Source organism: Gallinula chloropus (assembly GCF_964237585.1).
Source record: "Gallinula chloropus genome assembly, chromosome: 19".
Lineage (NCBI taxonomy): Eukaryota > Metazoa > Chordata > Aves > Gruiformes > Rallidae > Gallinula > Gallinula chloropus.
The window spans coordinates 3,431,941-3,458,581 of record NC_140104.1 but is presented as its reverse complement, the minus strand read 5'-3'; the positions used below and the strand labels follow the sequence as shown (position 1 = coordinate 3,458,581).

Genomic DNA, 26,641 nt, shown 5'->3' with positions numbered 1-26,641 from the left:
CGTTAACTTTATGTTAGGAATTTACAACTGATTGTAGCCAGGGCCTACACTCTGCTTGGTGTATCGTACCAGCACAGAACGCAAGAGGAATGGTTATTCTGAACACAGTTAGAAGTTTGAACAAGAACACAGGTTGAACAGTCTTAAATACCCAATATTCACAAAGAAAAAACACAGAAAAAAAATTAACTCTTAAAAAATTCATAGGTGGAAAAGCAGAAAAAGCAGCTGTTCTCAATATTTACCATTTCTTTTTGACCAGTGGTGCAAGCAAGTAGTTTTCACAAGTGCTTCATCAACTTTCCCTCCTGACATATTGTCCATGAACTGCCGTCCATGTTCCAAGGCTAAGTAGCAGTCATTGCAACAATCCCTTTCTTCTACGCGTACCAGGCTGCTAACTGCACCAACTTTGGGAATGGAATCTTGATCGGCTGCTCCAAACGGTGAGAACAAGTTGGTGCACTGATCCTGCAGCAACAGTATTAACTCATCAGGCAGCTTCTCAGGTTCTTTCAGTCCTCCGCTGCCATGTTCAACAGAAGTAGCTCTGAGAGCTTCAAAGCGTTTTTCTGCTTCTTTGCCACCCTCTGTATTACGTCCCAGAATATCCAATTCATCTTCAAGAAACAGTCCGGAACTGTTGCCAAATTTTCTATTCATAACAGCACTGAAACCACAGGTACACCTATACTGGGCCTCTTGTGTTGGATCAGGAATGTAAACTCCAACATCAGCACCTTTGATGTTCATATTGCAAACACATATGCAGCAGCTGTCAAAGTTACAGTCTTTGAAGAGATTCATTACAGACTCTGAGAGGATGAGATTCACGTAAAGACTGTGTGCCTCTGGAATGGAAGGCACAGTTGCAGGTTCAACAGAATTCAGCGGTCTACATGTCGACGGTGTGGAAGCTGGTGAGTATAAGTCAGAGTTCTCATATTTGACTGAACCCTGTGCACTGGCAGGTCCACCAGCTCCACGAGGTGTTCGAGGAGTCCTTGGTGTTCTAGGAGTTGGGAAACGAGGGGTGGAAGGAGAAGGGAGAATTCCAGCTCCACCGTTACTGGGAGGTGCGCTACTTGGTGGCATCCCAAAAGGAGTATGAGTTTGTGGCGTGTAGGCCGGGCCATACTCTTGATCCATAGTGCTTCCATCTCTAACAGCCACAAGAAAAAAAGAAGTATTTTAAGTATACAACATACTGACTTTGAAGTTTAAGTCTCAAATTTCTAATGAAGGATGTTCCTAATTGATAAGTGCTTTTTTTAAGCTAGTTTTTCATAGTCTACAGAAAGGATTTCTCATTCCCTGTGGAACTTCCAAGAGTATTTGTTCTAAATGACTCTGCAGGACTCCCACAAACAGCCCTGTTAAAAGAAACTTTCCCCACCTCCTCTTATCTTTTCCTTTGCACAAAAAAGTGCAGGAAACAAGTGTGGTCAGAATAAATTACAAACTGTATGGTTGTATGGAGTCTAAAGGACACATTTTTACTTCATGTTTTATTTACACATTGTGTTGACACACACTAAGAAAATACATCAGTTCTATCAACAATAGATTCAGCTGGATCCACAAGGAAAGTATCACCTGGAAACATTTAACATTTTCTTTCTAAGCATCTGAGTACCTCCAAAGACCTATAATGCTAATGAGACCTGGAAACATATTGCTTGTGAATGACCCTAAAGGAAGGGACATCAGTATTTCCTCCACGATTTAATGTTTGTGTAATTTTATCAATAAATGGATTAGACAACAAGGAGGCTACATATTTATACCACCTACTAATGAGGAAGAGGAATAAACATTTTTCTTCAAAAGTAACTGCAAGACCATTGCTACCAAATGTGGATCACAGAAATGCCTACTGCAACACTGCTGTTCCCAGGCAGTGTCACACTGGGCATAGCTTCCCATCAAAGGAAGGGCTTTCTTAGTCCCAGTACAGTGGGGATTACCACTATTTAAGAAAATAATTTAAGAAACAGAAGCACCACCTACACAGCCCTTACAGTACCTACACCACCACCACACAAAAGTCCCAAGTTCACATTTATCTTGATAGTTACCATCTTCATTACTTATTAAAACTGGACTTGCACCATTAAGCTTCCCCAAGAAACCTTTAAACAAGGCAACAAATAAAATGTATGCACAGTTAAGAAGCTATTTGAGAAGACAGTCTCTTATAGTTAGTTTTAATCTAATGATTTTAATGGCTCTTGTCAGTTGTATAAACACTGTATACTGTGTTTATACAACTACAGCAGTATACAGGGTATATTAGGGGTACTTCCTACAGTGTGGATAACTGACCGCCTTACAAAACATTTGCAGCACACATCATACCCATCTTTGATGAATGGCATGGAAGGTCCTGGAGGAAGTAAATCCAACTTTCCCACAGTCCAACTCTGGCGATAAATGCATTCTTCTGGCAGTTTGATGGGAGGAAGACACTGGCTGGGAAGCGTCTTCAGTGGTGCAAACATGGAACATCCCACTAAAGCTTGACAATTCTCAGGTTTATAAACATAAGAATAATCCTAGAAATTAGACATGGTAAAACATCAGCTTGTACATTAAAACTTCAGCAATAAAACCCTTTTAAAAAAATGCAGCTACATTCAAGCAGTTCTTAAATATTTAATTCTGATATGGCTGCAAAAGATAATGATTTATACATACATCATTCATACCCATAGTTCTCAAAAAAGCAGCATGCCAACACAAAACAAACAATGAACTACAGTTACTGAAATGCATTCCTTCAGCTTACTATGTGTTACTCTTCCTTGAAGCCTAAGTAGGAAAATATTATTCACCACTTAATAGAATGTGCATTAGCTACCCCAGTATAATGTGGGGCACAAGTTACAAATTGTACTTGATTGCCCACAATTCCTCAACAGTAACCATCAAAAACATGTATCAGGACTATCAGCACTACATACCTTAATTTCAGCAGGTTTGGGGCTGCAGAAACCCTCGTCTACTTCAATCCTGAACTGAGCTCCCACACTAGAGCTATTCCCTTCAAGTACTGTTCCTCCAAGTGTAGTGTCCATGCTGCCGTATTCCTTGTTATTCATGTTCATCGGAGAAAATCCCATAATGTGTTGTTCCAATGAAGGTGGAGTTGGATACATTTTATGGAGATCTGCAGTGCCTAATTTCAGATCAGAAGTAGGGCTTTAAAGCACAAATACATTTTGAAGTATTTACTTTATCTTAAAACTTCAGTTCAGCAAATGAAGCGTGTGTTTCCAAATTGCCACAACATATTAGCGATCCAACGTTCAGGGTTAGTATTTTACACAGAAAAAAATCACCAAATAAAGCTTACTTATGCATGACAGTGGGTCTAGATTTCCTGCTTTTGCCTCTTTGCAGTTGGATTTGTCATCAGCGCCATTCACTGTTCTTTTAGATCCAGGCTAAGAAAGAAAAGGAGTATTGCAATAAATCACTTCAGATCTAAACACAGGTTCAAATCTTCTGCTAACAAGAGGGTTCATGTACAGTGAACATACAAAGCTGAGACTTTGTATAATATTCAGAAAAAAATAAACCAGAAGCCAAACGCTAGTAGCTGGGGTTACACTTGTCCTCCCTTAATACTTGTAACTCAAGAGAATGCTCTCCCATCACATCATCATGTTATTAAAATGAAAGACCAGTTATAAAATAACTCTCAGCCTGTTTGCAGACATATTAAAGCTAAGCAGGGCTGCCCACAATCTATCAGAAGCAGTATACAGGCTCCCAAAGCCATGCTAACATTACTGATGTTACTACATGAACAGGAATAGAAAAAAAGATAGAGAAACACAAATCCTGGAACAAGAGGTACAGGGAAGAAAAGCTGCTGAAGAACAAGAGAGATATTTTACGACACCCAGACAGCAGTAAAGTCTATAGAAAATAAGAGTCTTCACGTTTAAGAGCAAATACACTCACTTTACATAATGATGACCTTTGATAGCTATTAAGATCCCTCAGCCCTTACTCAGCTACAGCTCCCATTAAAGTTGATGGGCATTTTGTCTGGGTAAGGGGATTTAGGATTAAGCGTGCAGCAAAGTACAGTTCAGAAAAGACAACTGATTACAAACAGTATTGAAATAGAAACAAGAAAGATAATGGATTCAGAGCCATCAGAGACCACAAGAGAAACTCTTTCAAGATAACAGCTGCTGCAATGAAGCAGCTTATTTGGCAGAACATCCCTGTGTTTAAACGCCTCTTCTCTTTCAGAAGTTTTTGGTTTGTCTCAGTATTAACTTTATTGACTACTCAAACAGAGCCTAAACCATAGGAAAAGAGCACCACTACCACTGCTGAATATACCTTTATTTATAATTTTACAGATTCAAGAAGCATATACTGTCTGGCCAGTAAGGATCTAAGATCAAAAGCTTGTTTGTATCAAATATATAACTGTATGAGTCAAATCAGAACAGTATGTCTGCTACAGAGGAGCCACAGCACTTGCTTATATGCATGTTTTGCAACCTATCTGACAAATGCTAAAAAACCCCCAACGAACCAACAACCAACCAAAACCACAAGACATAACTTTTTCCTCAGGCTTTTTTGTCTGGCAGGTGCAAAAAGTGATGGCAGATGACTTACTGTTAGTTCATCTTCATCAGAATTGAAGAGATTGTCAAGGTCAGTGTAAGAGACCACTAAGTCTGTTTCGTGGAACAGGCTAGTTGAAGCAGTGCGAGCGTGAGCAGCAATACGTTGGGCATCTTTAAAGAAAAGCAAACATTATACAAATTTGGCAATAAGCATTCATTAGACAAAATAAAGAGATCTTCAGAAACATTCCCACAGCTGTGGGGGCGGCGGGGAAAGGAACTACATAAGTGTGGTCCCTTCAATTTTATAGCATTTGGATATTATAGCAAACATTTAATTGCAAGGTGCAACTAAGACTGTGTTCCAAGTGGATTCCCAATTCTGAAGGGATAGGGAAGTACATGCCATAAAGTAAAAATGCAGCAGGCTATCTATTGAGTATTCAAGAGACCATTAATATAGTACAATTAGAAGAGGGGAAAACAAAAACCCAAAAAACTTCCTTTACCTTGCTTGACAGAAGGACTAAATAGAGACATGGCATCCTCTCCTTCATGGGATAAAACTGTAACACTAGATGTCCCATCCTCAGCCTGTTATTAAAAAAATAATAAATAAGAGAAGAGGTGAGAAGTTTAAATTAACTGGGAGAAGAGGTATTTATCTCCCTATGAGAATTCTTTTACGTATCTTAAGTATCAAGTTCTCATTAGCCTTCTAGCTCAGTGAGGTGTAGTCTAGGGGTCTGGTTAGTGGTGTTTGCTCAGGGAGAAGCACACTTGGAATCCAGACAACACACAGATGAGCAGCACAGCTAAGAACATAAATCTTAGGTTTTGTGTTGGGGATAAATTTCAAAAGCAAGCTGTGAATTCCTGCTACAGCACCTTATTGAAAAACACTTGCAAACAAGTGCTACACATTAACCATACTGGTTACTGAACGAAGCTCTTGATACGAGGAGTGTATACACACACAACTACTCCCAGTGGCCAAGTTCATTTCATATACAAGATCCCAATGCAGGTATATTTTCTCCCTTTTTGGAGAGCATATTTTTGCTTTAAGTAGAAGCCTCACATGGTACTGGCTAAAGTGGGCAAAAATTTCACTGTCCAGGCAACTGGACAGCTCACCTCACCTACCCTCAAACCCTTCCACACGTGCACAAACCACTTGCCTTGTTCTTCCTCTCTTTCCCAAGCACCTGCTTTCACTTACTTCTATAGACAGCTACTGAGCCAGTCTGATTTTTGTTCCAGTCCAGCAGCATTCTCCCAGTACATGCCACAAACTCTAATGCAATAACACCCCCAGTGTGCCAAAAAATAGTTAGGTGTAGTTAGAGGCATGCTGTGTAGCATCATTCATCATTTCTGCTAGATAACATTTTTTAACATACTTCTAAATAAAATTAAATTGCATTTCATGACTGAAGCAACTTGCTTTAAGCTCAGTGATTTGTATCCTTGTTCCTTTACTCACCTTATGTTTCTTGCCAACTTCCCTCTCAATGTTCTGCCTATCTTTTTTACTATCAGGAAACAAGAATTCCACATCACCATCAACAAAGGCATAAGGATCGATTTCAGGTTCCTGGTCAGCTTCCATTGCTACTGCTGCTAGGTATTGGTTTTTACTCTGATACTGTTGCACCAGTTCATCTGAAACCTTTAAAGGTTTCCTACATTGCACCATTAATCTGAACAGAAGAAAAAGAAAAAACACAAAATATTTATCATCTATTATATGGGAATTATCACACAGCCTTTACAAGAACAACTTCATTTTCCCTTCCCACTTTCTTCCTTTCCACCCCAGCTCCAGAAAACTTTTTGGGAAAAAGATTAAATCATTAGTCATTTAATATAACCTCCTTACACACGTCAGACACAGCAGTGTGATTCATTCTGCCCATCTCTCCTCAAGCACTGTCAATTCAGATAAAGATTAGTAATTTATCCCAGGTCATAGCTGTCATTTATTATAAAGTACAAGTGTATTCAACTATCTATATCCACTAAAAGAAATTCACCAGGTTAAAAAATTACCCATTGCCAGTCCCTATCCAAATCCAAACAAGAGATCAGAAAGAAGTGATTAAACCCACGTTTTCCATATTTTAAAACTTTAACTCCTGAACATTTAATTCATTTAAATGTAGAAAGTATGACAACCTGCCATACCTGGCTGTGCCCAACACGACAAACAGACAAGCAGCCTGGCTAGCCAAAAAGCCTGAGCAATAACCACTAAAGCACACAAATGCCATTATGTGTAGTTCATACCACTTAAATCAATACAAATGAAGCTTGTAGTCACCAATATCAAATTTACTAATGAGAATTTATATATATGTATATATGCCTTTGTAATAATTTTCTTAACATTTTGATTTGAAAATGGCATTGTAAGTACACAGAAATTATGTTTCTTGTATTGGGACTATTGTTTCACAGATATAACACTACACCAGCAAAACCAGGTGTCAGCATGTAGGCAAGCACGCTATGATTGTTAGCTATACAATGCCCCTCTACCTCCTGCCCCTACAGATACTTTATTTTATGTACCCTGGTATATAAGAGGCATTGTATGAGGAAGATATTCCTTCAAACAAGTACTTCAGAGTGTCAGACTACCATAGCTACACAATTTCTTCTCACTCCGAGACTCTCTTATTCCCAAACAACAGAATGACCAGTGAGAAGCATTTACAGAAGTCTCATGTATGAAATGAAAGAGGGACATTGCAAGGATGAAGATTATAGAGATACTTCAAGTCCAAACACAGGTTCCAACATAGCTATTCTTCCAGCACTCAAGCCTCTATCCAAACAGAAATGCTATCCCATAAGAAACTAACATGTCAGTGACTAGGGCTTGATTTTGACAGGCTAGATCTAGGAGTTTAGAATAAGATAGGCTTACATTTCTCCCCTGAGAGTTCAGAAAGAAAGAAAAGCATGGTATAGAACAATTCAGAGTTCAGCCTTGAAATTCTGCACACAAAAAGGCACAGCGATTCCTCAGAGTCCCCCTCACTGCCTTCTATATCCCTGTCATCTACGTGGTACGAGAAAGGACATAGAAAGAGTTTTACTTTGTCAAAAGACTTCCCAGAAATAAAGTTTGCAAAGAAACACCTCACAGCCAACAACACTGCCAAATGCATCCATGCCACATCAAACCTTGTGTCAGGCACGACCACCACAGCACAACCGCTCCAGACAACACCGCAACGAGCGTGGCTGTGTCAAGCACCACTGGCTTTTGTGGCTAGAGTAGCACTCAGAGTTCAGGATTTCTTCTTTTCTAAATCCTGCAAAATTTACCATCACAAAAACAAAAAAATGGGGACACTTTTCTAGGAAGAATATGTACAGTGAAAGGGAAAATGCACAGTGAAAGCAAACAGCGTTTTCCAGTATTTCTGACTGCCAAAGAGGAAGGTAAGTTAATAGCCAGATATTCTAGGGAAAAAAAATAGGTTCAGTAAGTTGTTAAATCATACTAGAAGCCACATAAGAAAAGACCATGCCTTGAACAGTAAACAAAACATTCTGAAGTAGAGCCTATCTTTCTCTGTCTGGTTGGTTGAAATGAATTCAAGGCCAAAAAAGTGCTAAAAATCCTATAAATGCACATCTTGAAAGAGCTGAGACATGCACTAACTAATGTAAACTCAAACAGTGAACACAAAAGATATGGCTAAGAAAATGTGTATGAGAACAGACCAACAGCTACAACATATTTACTACTTCTCACAGCTTTCCTACGCACCAAAGTCAATGTGACTGCCATCAGTGGCTTTCCACTGCCAGCAGTGAAACAGCACATCAACATAAAATACTGTCTTGTGAGTAGCTGCTTCAGCTCTTACATCACAAATTAAATACACTATCTACTGAAGAGAAAAAACAACTCACACCAGAACACCCAATGATTTGACCCTGTTCAGATTACAAGTCTCATTTCACCTGGACAGGAAAGAAAAATAAATTTTTTTGGACCAAATATAACCAACAGCAAGTGGGCTGATAGAGCCAGCTCCTGGTGTAATTGAGAAGCACTTTTTTATCCCTCAGTCACAACCCTAAGCCAAAATTTGTCACCTCTGGATCCAGGTTCCAGTCACGTGAAGTTTACACTGCTATTAACACCCCTGTCAGCACCAGTTGCTTCCCATTACCATCCTTTTCCTGCAGGAAGTGTTGCAATGATGGATGACAGGAAGAGTTTTACACAGTACAACAGCAAAGGAGACACAACCCAGAAGGCCAAGTGGTTTCATTTCAGGCTTTTGTTCTTATGGGGTTCTTGGTTTGGTGATGGGTTTGGGTTGTTTGGTGATAGTCTTTTTTCAGGGATTTGTTTTGTCTTTAACTAGTACAGTGAATCAATATGGATTTTCTTCTGCAGTAAAACAGAGCTCAAACATGCTTCAACACTAAAACCACTAGTGTTATTCTTTTCCTCCATTGCCTTCAAGCTCCATAATTTATCAAAACTTGGGCAATATCAAAATAGTGACCAATAGAACCAGACAGCAGGAGAGCAGAACAATTTAAAACCTGGTGCTAGGTAACACTAGCTTTCAGAAATAACAGCTTATTTAGCAAAAACTTTTAAAATGAAATAGAGTATGTGTAGTCTATAATTAAGATAATACTAGCTTCTGTTTAAATAAAACAAATAAATATTCTCAACTACATTTCCTGCAGCTGAGGTGGTAACAAGGATCTAGTTTCAACATTTCTTGAGTTTAGACAAGCTTTGTTTCATGAAAAAGTGTTTCCCATATGACCTGGAGTCCAAGAGCAGTAACTGTAAATGCACCAGTCACTTATTTTCTCAAAATGATGACATCAAAACCTGCAGCCCTTTGAACAACACAGGGAGTCCCCGTGCAAGAACCAGTTTATGTTCCTTATTCCAAAGAGAAATTTCTGATACTACAAAGCAGTTGCAGCCCACATTTAGGTTAACATCATCCAGGAAAAGAAAGTATCTTCCTCATCATTCCTATCAGCCATTTAAATAGCAGCTCTTCTGAATAAAGACAAGAACAGAACTGAGATCATCCATGCTCTCTTCAAATAACTATATATTAAAATGAGAACCTTTCTTTTCTGGGAGTGAGGGCCAGACACAATGCTAAGTCCCAAATAAGCATAATTTGGCTACAGATTAATTTTTCTGTAGAAATATATACTTCATTGCTATCTGCTAAATCAAGAGTTCTAATGAGAAAAAGCTGGAAAGCCTTACTACAGATTTGACCACACTTCATGCTCTCATTTCACAAGTATTACTGTACACAGACAGCAGATAGTTATGCTCACACACTTGGCATTACTGCTCAACCTGATGAGAGCCACATTATGCTTTAGTGACAAGCTTGCTGGTAATGAGAAACTACTGCCTTTGGCCTTTCAGTTTCCTCACTTCTCAGGTTATTACTAGAGTATTAAGCACTACTTACTCTGTAACTGATGTTACATTTTCCTGTCCAGCAGGTATTACTGGATCATCTCTCAACTTATCATTTGGAAGCTGAGGTGGTAAGAATTCCACATCCTTTTTCTTTGGAACTTTATAATACTTCCAAGTAGTATCAGCTTCATCTTCCTCCAAATTCACTGCAGTACCAACATACATTGTAGGCTCTATAACTTCAGGAAACTGAGCTGGAAAAGGCTGAGACAAGCCATCGAGTCTGTCTTCCATTGTTTTTGTGGGAACCAAGGGGTCTGGTGTTGGCATCTGGTAGAAATGTTGACTCTGAGGAGTAGAAGGCGCTTTAGCTACCCCTTCATCAACTACATCACACGGGTGAGGACTAAGCGGCGGTGGCTGAGGTGAGTTTGCCATTTCAGCATTATGCATCTGAGGAGTCTTTGCTACATCATTAGTTCGGATATTTGAAAATCTCACTTGACTGTCTGGTGCAGTCATCACAAGCCTCTGACTTGCTGAATCTGCCTCCATGGCAACATCATCACTGATAGATACACGATGATGAAAAGGAGTCAAAGGGCGTTTCTGTGGCTTATCCCCTTTGTCTTGCTTCTCATTTGTCTTGTGCTTTGGAGCTGCTTGCTGTTGTTGGCCCACAGGTGGTGCCTGCCCCTGTTGACCTGAATTTCTTGGTTTGAGATTTTTGTGCCTGCAGAATTAACATAGGGGAAAATACTTCACATTAATCTTTCAAATATGTCTATCATGTTCTTTTTCACTAGATAAGAACCCACTTCTAAGCCATTAAAACAGCCAATTATAGAAACCTGAAACCGATATCATTCTGAAGTGAAGCCGCCTCTTTCTGTCCATAACAACTTGAATGACTTGAGTGGCATCGCAAGATTTTAGAAAACCATTTAGAAAACCTGGAAAAGCTCTCCCATGAGCCAAATGTGCACATAATCCTCCTAACTGAAGACAGTACAACTGCTTTTATCAGAAATAGTCACATGAACACACTGTTGCTTTTAACTTCTGCCAACACTGATGAATCAGTAGAACAACATGCAAATTAGTGAATGACTTCAATTCAAGCATCAATACTGTCCAATAGAGTTGCCCAAATCTCTATGAGTTAAGGAGCAGAAAATTAAAACACCAAGAGTCTAGAAGCAAAGCTCAGTCCTACAAAAGCTATTTTGAAGCTTTTGTAGCTATTTGCCTACAAATTTAGCAGGTGTGGGAAAAAAAACCCTCAATGCAGTTTCTTTTTGTTCCAGTATAAATGCACTTGAGCTTAAACATTTCATCTTGGATTTCAGGGTGCCAACTTTCTAAATCATCTGACAGAATGAGACATGAAATACCAAAGTCTAAAATGAAATGTTTATGATATAGCTACTGAACTGCATGTACATCCTTATTGCCTGGGGATTCTTTGTCACTCTTCCATTAGGAAAGCTAAGGAGCATGTAACTTACAATTAAAAAAAAAAAAACCAAACAGTATTAGGCAGGAATAAAAGGTAAGAGGTATCAACAATCTGGTTTTACTTTAAACTCTCAAACACACGTTTTTCACCACTTCATTCCAAACACAGAGAATAAGGGGCTTCAGGTTTTAGCAGTTTCTCTTGAGGACACTGCATATTTCTAATACACACGTCACAGAATTAATTGCTTGTTTTCTCTTAACTAGTGTTACCATATCTTAATTTAATCCTCCTCCATTTCCCAGATCTTCTCAAGACCCAAGCATTTCCACTGAACTTAAACCACCCATTTCAATAAAGGAGTGTGGAAAAAAATGTACCTCCTTCAAAATGCTACATCCTCCAGAAATGATTTTTTTTTAAATTAGATTCAAATATTTCCCATTACAACCCAAAGAAGTTGCCCATGAGATTGTTTCTCCCCTATACAGGCGTAAGGAATTCCAGCCCAAGCCTGGGGAATTGTCACTGAAATGCCAGTACCTCTGCTCAGACAATTCACTCGAGTAAGACCTCTGCATTATCTTAGTATGCAGAGTTTCAAGACCCACAATGACATTTAGGATACAAGATACAAATTTTGTTACAGCTTTCCTACAAGCAGCTATTGCTTAATTACTCCTAAAGGAGTCGTCCCAAGCCCTCTCTTGAGTACTTCAATCTCAGCTTACGGTGTTGGACTGCGGGTTTGCCAAGTACTGTACCTTGAACAATTACAATTTGTCCTCTGTGTGGCTTCAACAAAATCCCAGGATGCTACCTTCACAGCTGTCGCTTCATCACACAAGCCATTTGATGTAGCAGAATACTTCCTCCTATGATTCAATATTGGGAGAGTTATTTGGGATCAACATATGTTCTCTCCTGATCTTCCATCAAACCTCAAGAGCAGTTTTGTGAGATAGGATTCAGCAAAGAAATTACAAATAGCCTTTTACTACCATGTTAATACCAAGAACTAAATAAACTGCTAGTTAGGAACAAGTTAACTTATTTCAATTGTTTTATCACTAAGAGTAAACCACCTCCTACTAGCAGTCACAGCCTCTTTAATAGAACTACTTTATGCAACAGACACACAAGATACTGGGGTATTTTCAGCATCACAAAATGGGTACGTACTTGTTCTGTGCTCTGTTCATATTGCATTCTTGCCAAACTCTGTCCACCACTTGGTTGGCTAGTTTTCTAGGTATTTTGCCACCATGATGGCTAGTACTGTCAGAGATAAATCCATCAGAAACTGAAGAAAACTTCACCCATTTCTGGGCAGATTGAGCATCAACTGAAAAGCAGCACCAGAAGAAATGGTTTCAGGCAGTGAGGCAATACACAAAACCACCATCACTCCAATTCAACCACCACAGGAACATCTTAGGAAGCAAAGTATCTTTTGAACTCTATGTTAAGAGATAAAACCAGAAAGTCTAGGTATTGTAGCTGATTACAACATGATTTCCCTTTCATAGGAAAGAAAATAAAAATTAAAACCCCACCATATATCTTTATGTTGTAACTGGGCTGGCTCTTCATCTTCCATGACATTTTTGACCAGAAAGAAAATAACCTGAGCAAAGGTACCCATTAGCAAATTTTACAGTATTATTTTATTACAAGGGTCAAACTAAGCTAACAGAAGGCCTTGGGGGAGGGTGGAAACCCAAGCAAAACCTCTTCTGCACAAGAAGAGCTGAATGTAAAGCCACCTGAAACTACCAATGAGCCTTACACACTTTGTCTTAGAGTGATTTGCCATAACCACTACACCACTACTCACACACAGGTCAGAGAGCAGGCACAGAGTGGAGAAAAAAACAAAATGAAAAAACTTGACCACAGAAATTCCAAGTAGCAGATAACACCATCAGATACAAAAGCAGTCCTCAATTCAGGACCTCACAAAAGCATTCAAGTTAATGTGCTCACCACTGAACAATAAAAAATGGTTGAACTACAACAGACTTAGGACTAAAGAAATGTGATTCTTCTAGTACCCAAGTCAGTTGTAAAGAGAAACCCTTAATCCTTTCCAAGCACTGCCAGATTTAAAGGACAGGCCACCAAAATGATTTCCCACGTGCAGAAGCTGATTGTATTATACCTGTTTGAACTTCCTCTGGAGATGTTGGTGGAGTCAGAGTAACTGAAGACATGGCAGGATCTCTTGTGGAAGCAGGCACTTGGTGGACACCCAAGCAAGTAGTTGAACAGTGAGATGCCCCTACAGTACTAGGAGCAGGGATGTCTGTCTGAGGAACTAGAACAAAGCACGCTGGGTATACCATTCGCACACCAGCTGGTAAAAAGAACAAGTTGATTTTACAAGTTACCAAAAGCTTACATTTAAAATCATCAACAAATGCATCATTTTACCAGCACTCATAAGCTTACCTACCCTTTCTACCTTGCAAAGCATTCTGCCAGGACCTGGCCTGTTGTCGCCCTCATCGTTACATTATGATTTGCTTTATACAGAAGATTTGGGTGAATGAATAACAAGGGCTTTGTACATGCAGGCAGATACAGCTGTGGCATCCATGTGCTACTGCTTGTTTCTATCATTTTGTTTTATAAACATGACCAAGAACATACTTTTTTATATCACCTAACACTGAAAATATTCCCCTCCCCATCATCATCAGGGTCTCCAGCCATCACCACAAGATAAGCTTGTAACACTCATTAGACAAATGATTATGTTAGTTGGGATATCAAAGGTCAATAGCCCACAACAGAGGAACAAACTGTTGTGTCCCAGAGGCTTAGATTTTAGCTACAGCAGCAGATAAACACAGTGCCTGAGTACACTAAGTTCTCCAAGGCTGTGGTTTTGAAGGCATCTCTGAAAGGCATGTCTGTTCCATTTGAATTTGCACAGAATCTGAAATGCTTTTGATGCACCTCAGATGTCAACAATGATTTCCAGGGGTTTTTTTATTGTCTTTTCTTCTTTTATTTATGTATTTTAAAAACTATCTTGTTTCTCATGGCACCTGAGTATTAAACAGAAAAACAAAAGACCAACAGCAGTGGCAAATGGTTGCAAGAGGGGTAAAATGGGGTCACTTCTGCATTCAGAATTTTGCAGACATTATCAGGCCACTGTATTTCAGGAATTAAAAGGCAATCAGAGCACTCACCGACAAGAACTTCAACAGCAGCTAAAGAATCATCCTCCCAATCCATTTCTTCTTGTTTTTCCTCAGATCCCTCCTTCAAGTTAGATGTGACAGGATAGAATTGTTTCCATTCACCAATAAGCTTTTTTGTTGATGAATCAGAAAGCTTGAAAGACTGCCCTGTGAGCGTGCCATTTAATCCAAAGGGACTTAGAATAACTAAAAAGAGAAAGAAAAGTACTTGGAGATTTTATCTAGCCAAAATTCACTCTTTCCCACTGACATTCCATTACAGTTATTTCAGCCACACCAAATAGACAACTTACCATTGGTGAGTCAAAATGCACCGTAATCATCTCTTACTACACTATTTTTACTGCAGAGTTTTTGGTAATAGGTGAACATTGTTAAATCTATGTGTATTGTACAAATCTGTATTTCTTAGTGTGGTGCCTAAATTTATTTATTTAAACAAGCAACAAGCTAGTTTTCATCTTGGCTAGCAGAGTCTCCAATATACAGGTGGGATTAAAGAAACATTATTTCAAATTCTGACAAAGTTAAGGTGTTTCCTCATCCTTTCATCCTGCTTGGTACAGTTACAACAACACTGTATATAGAGGGAAGTAATCCGTTTCATGTTTATTCTTGCCCATATCAGGAAAGCACAGCTGCTGTTAAAATGCATTCAAAAAAGCAGGTTTGGACACTGAATATAAACAAACAAGGGCAGTGTGTGGTCATGCAGAACTGATTTCTATAGCCAACACAAGTGCGTCTAAGGCAGGGAGTGATCCGAGAGCTCACTAGCCAGACTCAGGCCCCATTGCTCCTTTGTCTTCCAGAGCATTGCTTGCATCTGCTGGTGGAACCAAAGGAATTTACAGGCAGGCAAGAGCCAAATAAAAAGGGGTAGGGGGAGTGAATAGGTTAAGCACAGTGAGTCAGAAATGGATTCCTGAAAGAGGGATTGATGAAGATACATGGGGGTTATAAAGCGTGTTGTAAACGTGAAATATTTAAGTCACCAACAGGACAGCACTTGGAAATTAAGACAAATTATGTGGCTACGTGCCAGGAGATGAATATGGAAATCATCCACCTGCAGAAGAGCTGAGACACACCAACTGGCTTCTGACTACGTCATGACAGGGGACACGTGGGGGAGTACGTGTAACCAATACAAAGCAGGTAACACCTCTGCTCCACCACCAGTCTTTGCCAGAAGTCCTCATCCTGAGCAACTCAAAGGACTGAGTCATTTTAATACTCCTGAGTGGCAAAACCTACCTTGGAAAGGGCTGTTCGACTGCTGGGCAAGAGTGAGGTGCTCTTCACTGAGCAGGTACACAGGCTGATGCTGACTGATCTCCACGCTGGTGCAAACGTTGCTGTCTCCATGTAAGAAGAAGGTGAATGAGCAGGACAAGTGCTCGCTGAGGAGGGAGAAAGAAAAGCTCCTAAGTACACAACTTATTTTAAGTTGATGGCTTTCTCACTATTTTGAAGACATTCATTAATGAACTAACAAAAAATCTGTTATCTAAATAGAAAGAAAATGCTAAATACATGTTCTGCTGAAGCATTTACAAATTACTCCAGCATTAGAGACAAAATGACAGATCAATCAGCTAAAAAACAATGGACACTAAGCTTTCAGTCTCTGATTATTTTGAGGTCTGGAGGAAATTTAAACCACCATTTTTTGTAAGACAAAGAAAGCTACAATTTAATAGATTTATCTCTTATATTTACTTTAAATCTAGAAAGATATTACTGAACTTATATTAATTTTAATGAGATGTTACCCAGATTCACTTGTCACAAATCCACTGAACAAAATTTCTGTTTTCAAGTTTATATTTAATATTAGCCAACAAGTCAGTTATTGAAAGGCAGGAAGAAGAATGAAAACAGCTTTGAGAAGGGTTGTTTTGGTGGTGTTAAATTAAATCTTATCTTTATGCTCCTGAAGCCACTCAAGTACCTAAAAATTAAATCCCATACCTACACACAAAAAGGGAAGATCCAATCAATTAGAAAAACCAAAAACACCCAAAAGCTTAAGTAACTGTTAAAGTCATTAAAGCAAGTATCAATGCTTAATATCACATGCTTCACTGATAGCTTCTCTCAGTTGGGAGCGTTTTAGAAGAAAAAAAATAAAGTCCTGTACATAAAAAACCACCCCAAAACCAGTAAGCACTTCTCCTTCATGTAACTCTGAATCAGATGCTGTTTTCACAGTGCTGTACATAGTCACTAGTTAGCAGCTCCATGGAATCACCTACTCGCAAGATCATGCTTCAGAGGCTCCAAGCTTTGCAGCTCCCTGCTAGCTGTTGGTTACAGATATTGATAAACCCCTGCAACTGCAACTAACAAAATATTTTCTGTTGCACTCAAATGAATTAAATAAATAGTTTATGTGAAATGTGTTTTACCAGCTTTAATTAAAGGGCAGGAACAGATCACCAAGGCAAAAAAAAAGCATATCCCTGCTAGGACACCGCAGAAGTGGTACAACTTCAGACCCAGTTCCACCTGAATTTCTTTTATTTTTTCTTTTTAGAGGAGTCTTACAGGCACTGCAGTTTTCAGTTATATTAGCTACAAGTTATCTCAAGTGTCTGCCAGACTAATATACTCCCACAGGAAAAGAACAGATGTTTGAAAGCAAGACGACACTATTCACATTGGACACTAAATTAGGCCCACCATCTCAGCAATACATGAATGAAAGTCCAGGAGAACCTTAAAAAGTAGTTCATAAGAATAGAAAATAAATCCTCCTCTATAAGGAGGGCAGCCTCAAGCACCTGCTCAGTCTCTGAGAAAAAAACAAACAAACCACAAAACAAGTCAAGGGAAACAGACTGAATTAAGTCAGACAAAACAGCAGACACCAAAGTGCATTTTTTGCAAGGTCAAATGGAAAAGACACTCCATGAGCTACTGTAGCCTAAAAAGCCTGTATGAATGCAACACCATTGTTTCCCAAAAAACCCATAAAATCAGACCTTGACAATTAACACTCAGGATCACACCCTCAGAGTTCATTAAACATTTGTGTTTCTACAGCATGAGAACATGAAGCAAGTTTTGCTTTCCTGAAAAAGATCCAGAGTGCCAGGACACGAGGAACTGACAAACTCCAAGCTCCTGAGTAATCCTGATAAAACCCAACCTCCACTGGTAAAGTTACTGAATATGCCTTTAGTGTCATTTCCAAGATGCTTCTTTCCTCCACCAGCAGGTAGATAGACGGTGGGACAGGAAACAGCAAGTGAAAATAAAGAGAGCCTCTGGAATTGGCACAGTGTATGAAAGCAGAGCTAAATCAGTCCAGTGAGTCTCACCCCAAAAAGCAGCCACCATGATAGTCACTACAGTGAGAAGGAAGGAGGCTACAGCTTTGCCCACCAGCAGATTTCAAATTAGGAACCTCAAACACTTCAAGGATGAGAGAACCCACAAACCGTTCAAGGAGGAAGAGGAAACGCAGCACATTTATTACAGTGACTTAAAACAGGCCACGAAGTGAACTCAGTGAGGAGCTGCTCTAAGTGGCTGAGGCATTAACAGTCTAAGGCTGGTGGTGTGCTGATCTGCTCAATTTTAATTGCGTTTTAGGAACAAAGAACCCCAGGATCCAGACATACAAGTAAATTATCACTATTTATCAACAACTCCAAGACAACTGCTTCAGCAATCCAAGGCTGGACAGAACACTCCCTGCAGATAAAACATTATCCTGCTCAGGAGTCCTTGTAAAGTGAAGTGTCCGAAATGCAGCGCTGATGGAGCTAAGCATCTTGTTGATGATTTCAAGTTCAAGTGCAGTCACGTGGTTAGCAAACACCACTAAATTCCCATATGGAAATCTGATTAAACTTTAATCCTTATGCAAATAGTTGAAGACTGATTTTCAAATTTAATTTTGTTTTAAAATCACATTGGATGGTTTAAGGTGAAAGAGTGGATAGCGCTCTTGGTTCAGTGACAGATAATTTAGAGGCTTAATATAAGTGAGGCAAAGTTTAAAAATAAAAGCACATATTCTTTAAATACACTTTAAATGCAATTAAGCTATGCCTCTTGTAAATACCACATTATTACACAGATAAAGGGCAGACAATTGTCGCATAATCTGATGGAATTCAAATAAACCGAGACAAAGAGAAGCATCAGCATGATAACAGAAGCATTTCACTTCATTACACTGCAAAACTCATCCTAAGAATTAGCAAGGAAAATTCAAGGTCATCATGCAAAAGCCAAATAAAAAAAAACCAAAAACCAAACAAAAAAAAAACCCCTCAACTCCTCCCAAAATTAGAACCCTTGTCTCCCCCCACTCAGCAGGGGAGAAGTTCCCAACAAAATAATGAAGTCAGAGAGTAGCCATTGTTGTCACTGGCTAGTTCAAGCAGCGCTGTCATGAAAGCTGCGAGCCCTGCTTGTACAGCAGGGAGAGAAGACCTGCTATGCTACAATGCACTCTAGAAAAAACCAAGTATTTTCATTAATTCTGCTTATAAATTCAAGCATTAAACAGCAAAATGATGCACACCATCTCAGGGTTTTGTTTCAGAACTTTCTGAGGTGCAAAGTCATTTTATGCACAATAGGATAACGTCCTTTCATAGTAGAAATACAGAGTAAAAACAGCTCTGTAAACTGGAGCTAAGGGAAACAAATCTCCACATTACATACTGTATCTCCTGAAAACATGAGTCTGCCTTAAGCTAAAGGTTAACATGAAAAGCCAGACTAACACACTGCATCCTCCTGCTCAGAAACTGTTTCTTCACATTCCTCAGCATCATTTCTGTTTGGTTACACAACTTTATGAAGTATCAATGTATGTGAAATAATGACAAGAGATACAATGAAAAATCCTAAATTAAAAAGAAAATCAATCAAAACAGAAGCTCTTTGGGGGGGAGTGGAAAAGTGTACAAAGGAAAACAAAGAACTACAAGCCAAAGTTACTGGGTGCTCTACACACATCATTTTATGCACTTAGCAAGAAACCCTGAATGTGCACTTTTTTGTTGTCTGAGTGTTGGGGGTTTTTTTTAAATTAATACAGTTGTACCTCCTCTGGTCCCATAAGTTTACAGAGACTGATTGCAAGTATATAAGTACAATTTAAATATTGTATTTGTATTGATAATATTATATGCATAAAATATTATAAGCAACATGTAAATAATCTAAATCTATTTTATATAATTATGGTGTGTGTATATATACACACACACACACACACACACGAGTATTATATACAGTCTCCACCTTTTCTCCAAGTCTTTTCCTCCTATTCTCAGTAACACACCTCACAGCCAAAAATCACAAGCAAAAGATTTACTAATCACTTTGGGGTAAACAGGTAAGTTACCTTCACAATTCAGTTAAGGACACATAACAGAAAGCAAGCTGAGGGTTTCCTGTCTGCTAGGGTAGAGTTCATCCTATGCTTTTATTTGCAGGCATTTAAGTAGCACAGAAGATCACTAGATAATTTGTGCAGAGCAGCTCATGACTGATGTATTTTAAAAATACCAATACCTCAGTGCTCAGAACATTTGTCCTGCATGCAGCATCAGTGACGTTCTTAAGGTGCAGATACAGCAAAAAATGTAATAGCTTGTCTTAGAGTTACTACTGTCCCTCATCTCTTTTTTTTTATTCTTTTACAGTCAGGTATTTTTGCATGTGCAATAATAAAATTTCAATATATATAAATCAAAAAAGCAGAAGACAGAAATTTCACAGAGAATTCTTTGAACAAAATCCTAGATCTCCCAAAAAAACCTAATTTCATTTTCCCTTCTGACCCTGAATATGAAGTTACTTGATTAATATTTCTTATTAAATTAATTTCATTATAAAGTTCTAATCACAGAACTTGAATATCAATAATCCAGTTTCCAACTGCTCTCTGAATACAAATGCTAATGAAGTGTCATCAGAAGCAGCATTCTTTATCAATTTTGATCCAAACACACCAGAATTCAGTCAGAGAGAGTTCCAATACTGAAAGTGATTTTCAAAATAAAATAAGGAAACATTCTTTGGAAGTAATGCTATTTCAAGCAACCTCCAGTCCTCACCTGCACTCCATTAAAATACATTTGTATAAAAAGCATTTCTGATTCCTTCATTTCTCCCTCTTCACTCTAACCACACAAAACAAAGATGTTGTAGTTTCAGAGACAAAAGATAATGATTCTATGTGAAAAGAAATGGAAACTGATGTAGACAATTTCAATACAATTTCTACTTCTACCTTTGTAAAGGAAACTGAAGGAGGGAAAGCACACTAAAATTTACATATACATGAGATTTCTACATCTCCATTAGCAAATCTGAAAATACCTCCTTGATAAAAAGGTAATTAGGCCTGGTTTTTCCTCCACATTAGTACTTACGTAGAGCTTTATATCTTCAAAGTGCTTCACAAACATTAGCTGCATTAGAACCTCACTAATCCACACTTTACACTAGATTGCATACTTCAAATCAGCACCACGCTACCGCTGAAAGGCACGGAGATTGCAGGAGCAACAAGGAAGTCTCCAACTAAAAAACCCATAACATATTTAACAGCAAACTCAAAAAAGCATCCAAATGTTTCAGCTGAGAGAGGTTTTGTTTGTTCTATAATCAGCATCTCAGGTTTTCCTAGATTCTTTGTAAATCACTTCCGAGTTGAACCAAGAATGGCTTAACAAATCAAAGCATTGATAACCCTATCAAAACATTCACCATAGCCTTATAAACTATGTGTTTTCTACTGCCATTTCCTAGATGAGGAAAATGGACATTGCAAAGTAAAATTACTCCCTGAGAAGTAATGGTTGTCACAATTAGGATTCCACCATTTCTCTTTCTATGGGGTAGAGCCCACCTTGTTTAGGACCACAAACTCATCAGTTACAGTTTTAAAACTCTAATTAATGAGCATCATGTCAGACTCTTATAAAACATTTGCCCAAAATTGGTACACATTGGCCAGCACCCAAAATCCTTTGGAGCGTTTTGACCAAGAACCAAATATATCACGACTGGCTGACTACAATCAGCAGCAGCAATAGACCTGAGAGTTCCCAGCTGATGCATCACAGCTCCCCAAACAGAAGCACCTCCAAACAGTTACTCCAACTACAGACTATTTCACTGTGCCACTTAAATAAAGTATCCAATAAGTTCCTTTCTAAAAAGTGACAGCTGCTTTGTATTGCAAATTCTTGGGCTGGAGGACATAGTCTTACAATTAAATAGGTTCTTTCAGAAATTAGAAAAAAAAATAGATAAATGTTTAAAATTTGACACACACATAGAGCATGAAGCCCTAAGACTCTTCATAGTCAGTTATTTGTTCCTTGGGGGGGGGGGGGGGGGGGTTAACCATGTTGAGACACAACACTATAGCAACCAGCACAGGATAGAAAACAAAACATAACTGCAAAGCATGAGTCTGGAGGAATTACATACCTGACCACACACTCAACATCATCTCTACTCTCCGACACATTACACTATACGCTTTGTTCTTTGTCAGGCAACCCTCTAGGGCTTTTCATCGTGGAGAAGAAAGAGCCAAGCTGCCAAGCCACTCGAGGCTCTCTGAGCTAACAGAAGAAAAGCAGAAGCAACTCCCTCAAGACAACCCATCTACCACCTTTTCTTTGTAAGTGCTTGTTCAGGATAGTTCTTTATGACTATATACATCTTCCAGGTATAGCCACAACACTGCAACGCACTAATGAAGAGAAGCTTTCCACACAGCCACCTTCACACCTATGCTGCCTCAATGTCAACCTTATTTTAAACATGGCATCTTCAATTTCCACTCACCACCCGTAACAGTGAGTTACAAAACTCCAGAGTCTTAGTTCAGACTAGAAAGGAGCAGGAAATTAAGTGTACATTTGCTGTAATAAGCAAAACGTGAAATAAGTAAAATACTAAAAAATCAGATTGTAATATTAAGGCAGCACCAAAAATCACTGCCAGGAAAAACATCTGCATTTTCTTAAGAAATCAAAGTGAAAGACAAAAGAAAAAAAAAATGCACAAATATACAACTTGTTTCAATTATTCAATTTATCATACTTCAGGAGCTTCTTTGATTTTGTTTTTGTTATTTGGGGGTAGGAGATATTTTGCTTTTTAAGTGCTGGGGACTGAGGAAAATCAGAGTATAAAAGAAATCGGTTCCTAGTTGCCTAGGAAGAACATGCTATCATACATACTCATTACATGGCAGTACTACTATTTACGATAAGAGTTTGAATCATCATTAATCAATTCACAAACATGCCTTTCTTGCCCTTGGCTAGAAGTTCCCCTCCAACATCAGAGTTTGTCTCAGCCCCATCAGAAGGTCTGTGCTTCAAGCGGATGTGGTGGCATTAACATCCTTAATTTGTGCAAGCACAAAGAAATCTTAAACAAATGCACATCCACATTTTCTAGCACGTTACATATTCTGTATCTTCACATGAAGTAATAAGATCTCAAAACACAGATGATTCTCTAACTGCTGACAAAAAGATGGAACAGCAGACATTTTTCTAAGCATCTCTGAGTAACTCCCTATGGTCAGGAAGGTAAATATAGCAGAAAGCTGATTTTGATGGTAACACAAAGCAAAAAACATAGCTAATAGCAAAGTAGGAAAAAACCTTCCAGTTCAAAGAACATCACTAATGACTACTGTCAAAAGGCTCTCCAAAATATTTTCACATAGCTGAAGATGTTTTGATTTTAGTTAGACCTATGAGTTAAAAATATTTATTCCACAATGGAGTTCTGTGCACTAAAACAAACACAACTGTAGTAATTGACCTGTATTCCAGAATAAGTCATATCCACCCTAAATACTTCCACATTTTTAGATTAACTTCTTTATTAATGAGCTTAGCTTCATCCAAATAAAAAACAAGGTTGAAACAAAAAGATTTTATTTTTGGTCACTACTAAAACTATTGCCTGACATCTTGCAGAGAAAGAAAATTGATTTTTTTTAGAGTACAACCAGAATTTTATAGATGCACACACAAAGAAGTATATATTTCCCCAAACACAGCCATTATAAGCAATACTAAAAAAAGAGCTTGCCCATGATCCTGTATTTCAGAACTTAAATTATATTAATAAAGCTGTCTTCTAATATTTTAGCATCCTTTAATTATCAAGGGATGCAAATCAATTATCTGAAGCTGAGCTTTCAGAAGGAAATGTGTGTGCTCTAAAGAGTAAGAATCCAGAACATATTTGGAAAACAGCTCGACATTACTCTGTTTCAAAGACACTGTAACAGCTTTCAATGTATTGCTCTTTACCATTCCAAAACATTTACAAACATCTTAAGCCAGATTTTTCCAGAATTCAAAATTGAAATGCATTATGAAATTTTCCTTTAACAAAATCTGAAGCATCTGCATGGTTTTTTGTATGATCTTACTGTTCAGGGAACAAAAAGATCCCAGATTCATTGTTGAAAGGTAAAAAACAAGACCCATATCATTTTTTCATTTTGTCCTGATGAACCAACTACCACAGTAACTTAAACTAAATAAGAGAAAACTGCTTTGTGATGTAAAGTGCTAAATTTGTCTGCTTGTAGTCTCTGTAGCAACCCAATATTCCAAAGAGACAATCATGTGATCAATGCTCTCAGCTCCTGCTGTTTATCCTGCACTGTCCTACTTACAGCAGCTCTCAATTCCAGCTGTCTACAGTAAAAGGAAAAACATCACCTGCTCTCCTGCCGGTACATGATGCCAGAACAGCCCCATTAGAGCTGTTGTAAAAAAAAAATTGACATTGTTTGATTTAAAGATTAACATAGGGAGGAAATTCACTCTGCTAAAAGAGTTAAGCAGACTTAATAGAAAATATTCCAAACTAAAAGCCCTGTAGTTTCAGCTCTAAAGGCCTTAAAGTAAATATGTAGAAATAAATGCCAAACCTGCGACCGCATGTTGTGCTACACAGTTAACTCTCTCAATTATGAAGAAGTTTGAGCTTTAGCACCCAGGAATCTTCCTCATTCTCTTTAATAATAACTCACAGTGTCATTCTGGAGGGCTCAGGAAGCAAAACTGCTCCGTTCCCATGCAAAGAGGGCCCATGGGAAAGAGGAAAAGTGCTGCCAAACAGGGGGCTAAGGCAGAAGCATGGGCTCAGCACCAATTCACAGCATTCTCTCTGTCTTAAGGGCAGTGAAGACCAAGCAGTCAATCACTGATCATTCACGCTGCTGCATTATCAACACAGACACTTCTGAGGAAGGCAGTGAGACCATTCCACAGCCCAACTGCAAAAAGTAACCCACCCCACTGCAGCCATGGCCATTCAAGCCTGCAGACTGGCCATCACACTTGCACCAAGCTCGGGAATCATCTGTTGTGGCTGCTTTTCCCTCTTCTTCCAGGCAAGATGAGGTAAGGAAAAAGTATACATTGAAGAACTATGATAAGCACACCTTCAAATCAAGATAAATGCATGTACAAAGGCTTGTAACAAAACCAAATTTCTATCTAGAATATTTTTCAGCAGTCATTTCCTATGAAGCCATATACTTATTCACATCAGGTAGATAACAGTGTTTCCATGTAAAAAATAAAAGAAAGGTGGGCTGGAGTTAGAAAATCCTGTACCCAGACTAACATTAAACATTACCTGTGAAACCTGTGCAGCAAGTTTAATTTTGTAAGCTCTGATAAGCTTATCACTTGTGATTTTCCAAGGGAGTTTTTGGGGTGGCTTTTTTTATTATTGTTATTATTTTGGTTGTGTGGTGTGGTTTTTCAGTGTCTTTGTGTGTTGTTTTTTAAGCAAAGTCAGACATGAGCACTGCTTTGCCACCCACTGCAATTGGTTATATTATTTTCTATTTGCAAAAACCCAACAACAAAAAACCAACCATACCAGTAATATCATGGCTTTTAGTATTCTAGATTTTTCAGTTGTCTATCAGATCCTCCCACAAAATCAGGATTACTCAATTATTTGCTTACTGCTATTTCAATTACATTTAGCAAGTTGTACTTACTGCCAAACTTCAGGAGACACTCTCCACCTAAGCACTTCAAACTTTTCTTTCATTAGGAGTGTCACATTTAATCTTCACTAAGGAATTATATCTAAGATAATGTTGAATCTGACGAGTTTCTTAATCGTACTTATTCCAGGTAAGCTACTGTTCTAGCATCCAGTTGGCAAGAAGGAAAGTCTTATCCAAAGGCTGTTACTTGAGCAGTCTAACCAGAAAAGGTAGACAGATAATTGGAGGTTGTAATCTGCTGCATCCATCTCCTACATTTATAGGGTGGATTTCTGAATAAAACATACACAAACATACTTCTGAACATGGGAATAAAACCACAATAGGTCGTTATTCTGTAATCTTCCTTGCTTTAGGTGATTGAAAAAAGTTGTGACAAATACCAAGGCAATGAGATTTCTTTCCTGTTTGGTTACAACTAAGATCATTAGCTAAACTTTTCCTTTGGTCTTTATTCTACTGTTGTTCTCATGCTGACCTCTCCATCACCTGACCCTGAGAACTGAAAATCGCCTACTTACAAAGGAGCAGCAACAGAAAACCCACCACAGGCACTTTAGAGAGTAAGTTACTCCATTCCAACCCCATCTATAAACAGAAGTGGAACTAGCATACTTGAAAACCTCAGACAGTTTCCTCAGGCACGGTAATTGTGACTTGTTCTAGCAGATCATGTATCACCACATACATGACTGTCTCACTTTTCTCAATGCTGGTTTTAGACTGGGAAGATGTAGGGGGAGGGAGGGAAGAGCAGGTCATGGTTATTACCTCGCAGCCTCGTCAACATGCAGCGTGTGACTACACAATGCAAACACCTGAGGTGTGGGGTTTTTTTTACTTTTTCCACAGGAAAAGTTTTAAGATATATTAAACAATAACGTGAGG

General features: G+C 38.6%; 1 protein-coding gene across 1 annotated transcript in view; it reads right to left on the bottom strand.

The window, feature by feature from the left end:
• The window catches only part of MED13 (mediator complex subunit 13), a gene marked incomplete at its 5' end in the record, with an annotated part of 53,323 nt that overhangs the window by 11,095 nt on the left and 15,587 nt on the right, over nt 1-26,641 (bottom strand). The window contains 13 exons of the mRNA XM_084272819.1: nt 246-1,162; nt 2,359-2,555; nt 2,964-3,178; nt 3,356-3,446; nt 4,645-4,766; nt 5,105-5,189; nt 6,082-6,298; nt 10,082-10,765; nt 12,256-12,366; nt 12,674-12,836; nt 13,653-13,847; nt 14,692-14,889; nt 15,961-16,106. Of these exons, the coding sequence (XP_084128945.1) occupies nt 246-1,162; nt 2,359-2,555; nt 2,964-3,178; nt 3,356-3,446; nt 4,645-4,766; nt 5,105-5,189; nt 6,082-6,298; nt 10,082-10,765; nt 12,256-12,366; nt 12,674-12,836; nt 13,653-13,847; nt 14,692-14,889; nt 15,961-16,106 (3,341 nt within the window). The remainder of the gene's footprint in view (nt 1-245; nt 1,163-2,358; nt 2,556-2,963; nt 3,179-3,355; nt 3,447-4,644; nt 4,767-5,104; nt 5,190-6,081; nt 6,299-10,081; nt 10,766-12,255; nt 12,367-12,673; nt 12,837-13,652; nt 13,848-14,691; nt 14,890-15,960; nt 16,107-26,641) is intronic.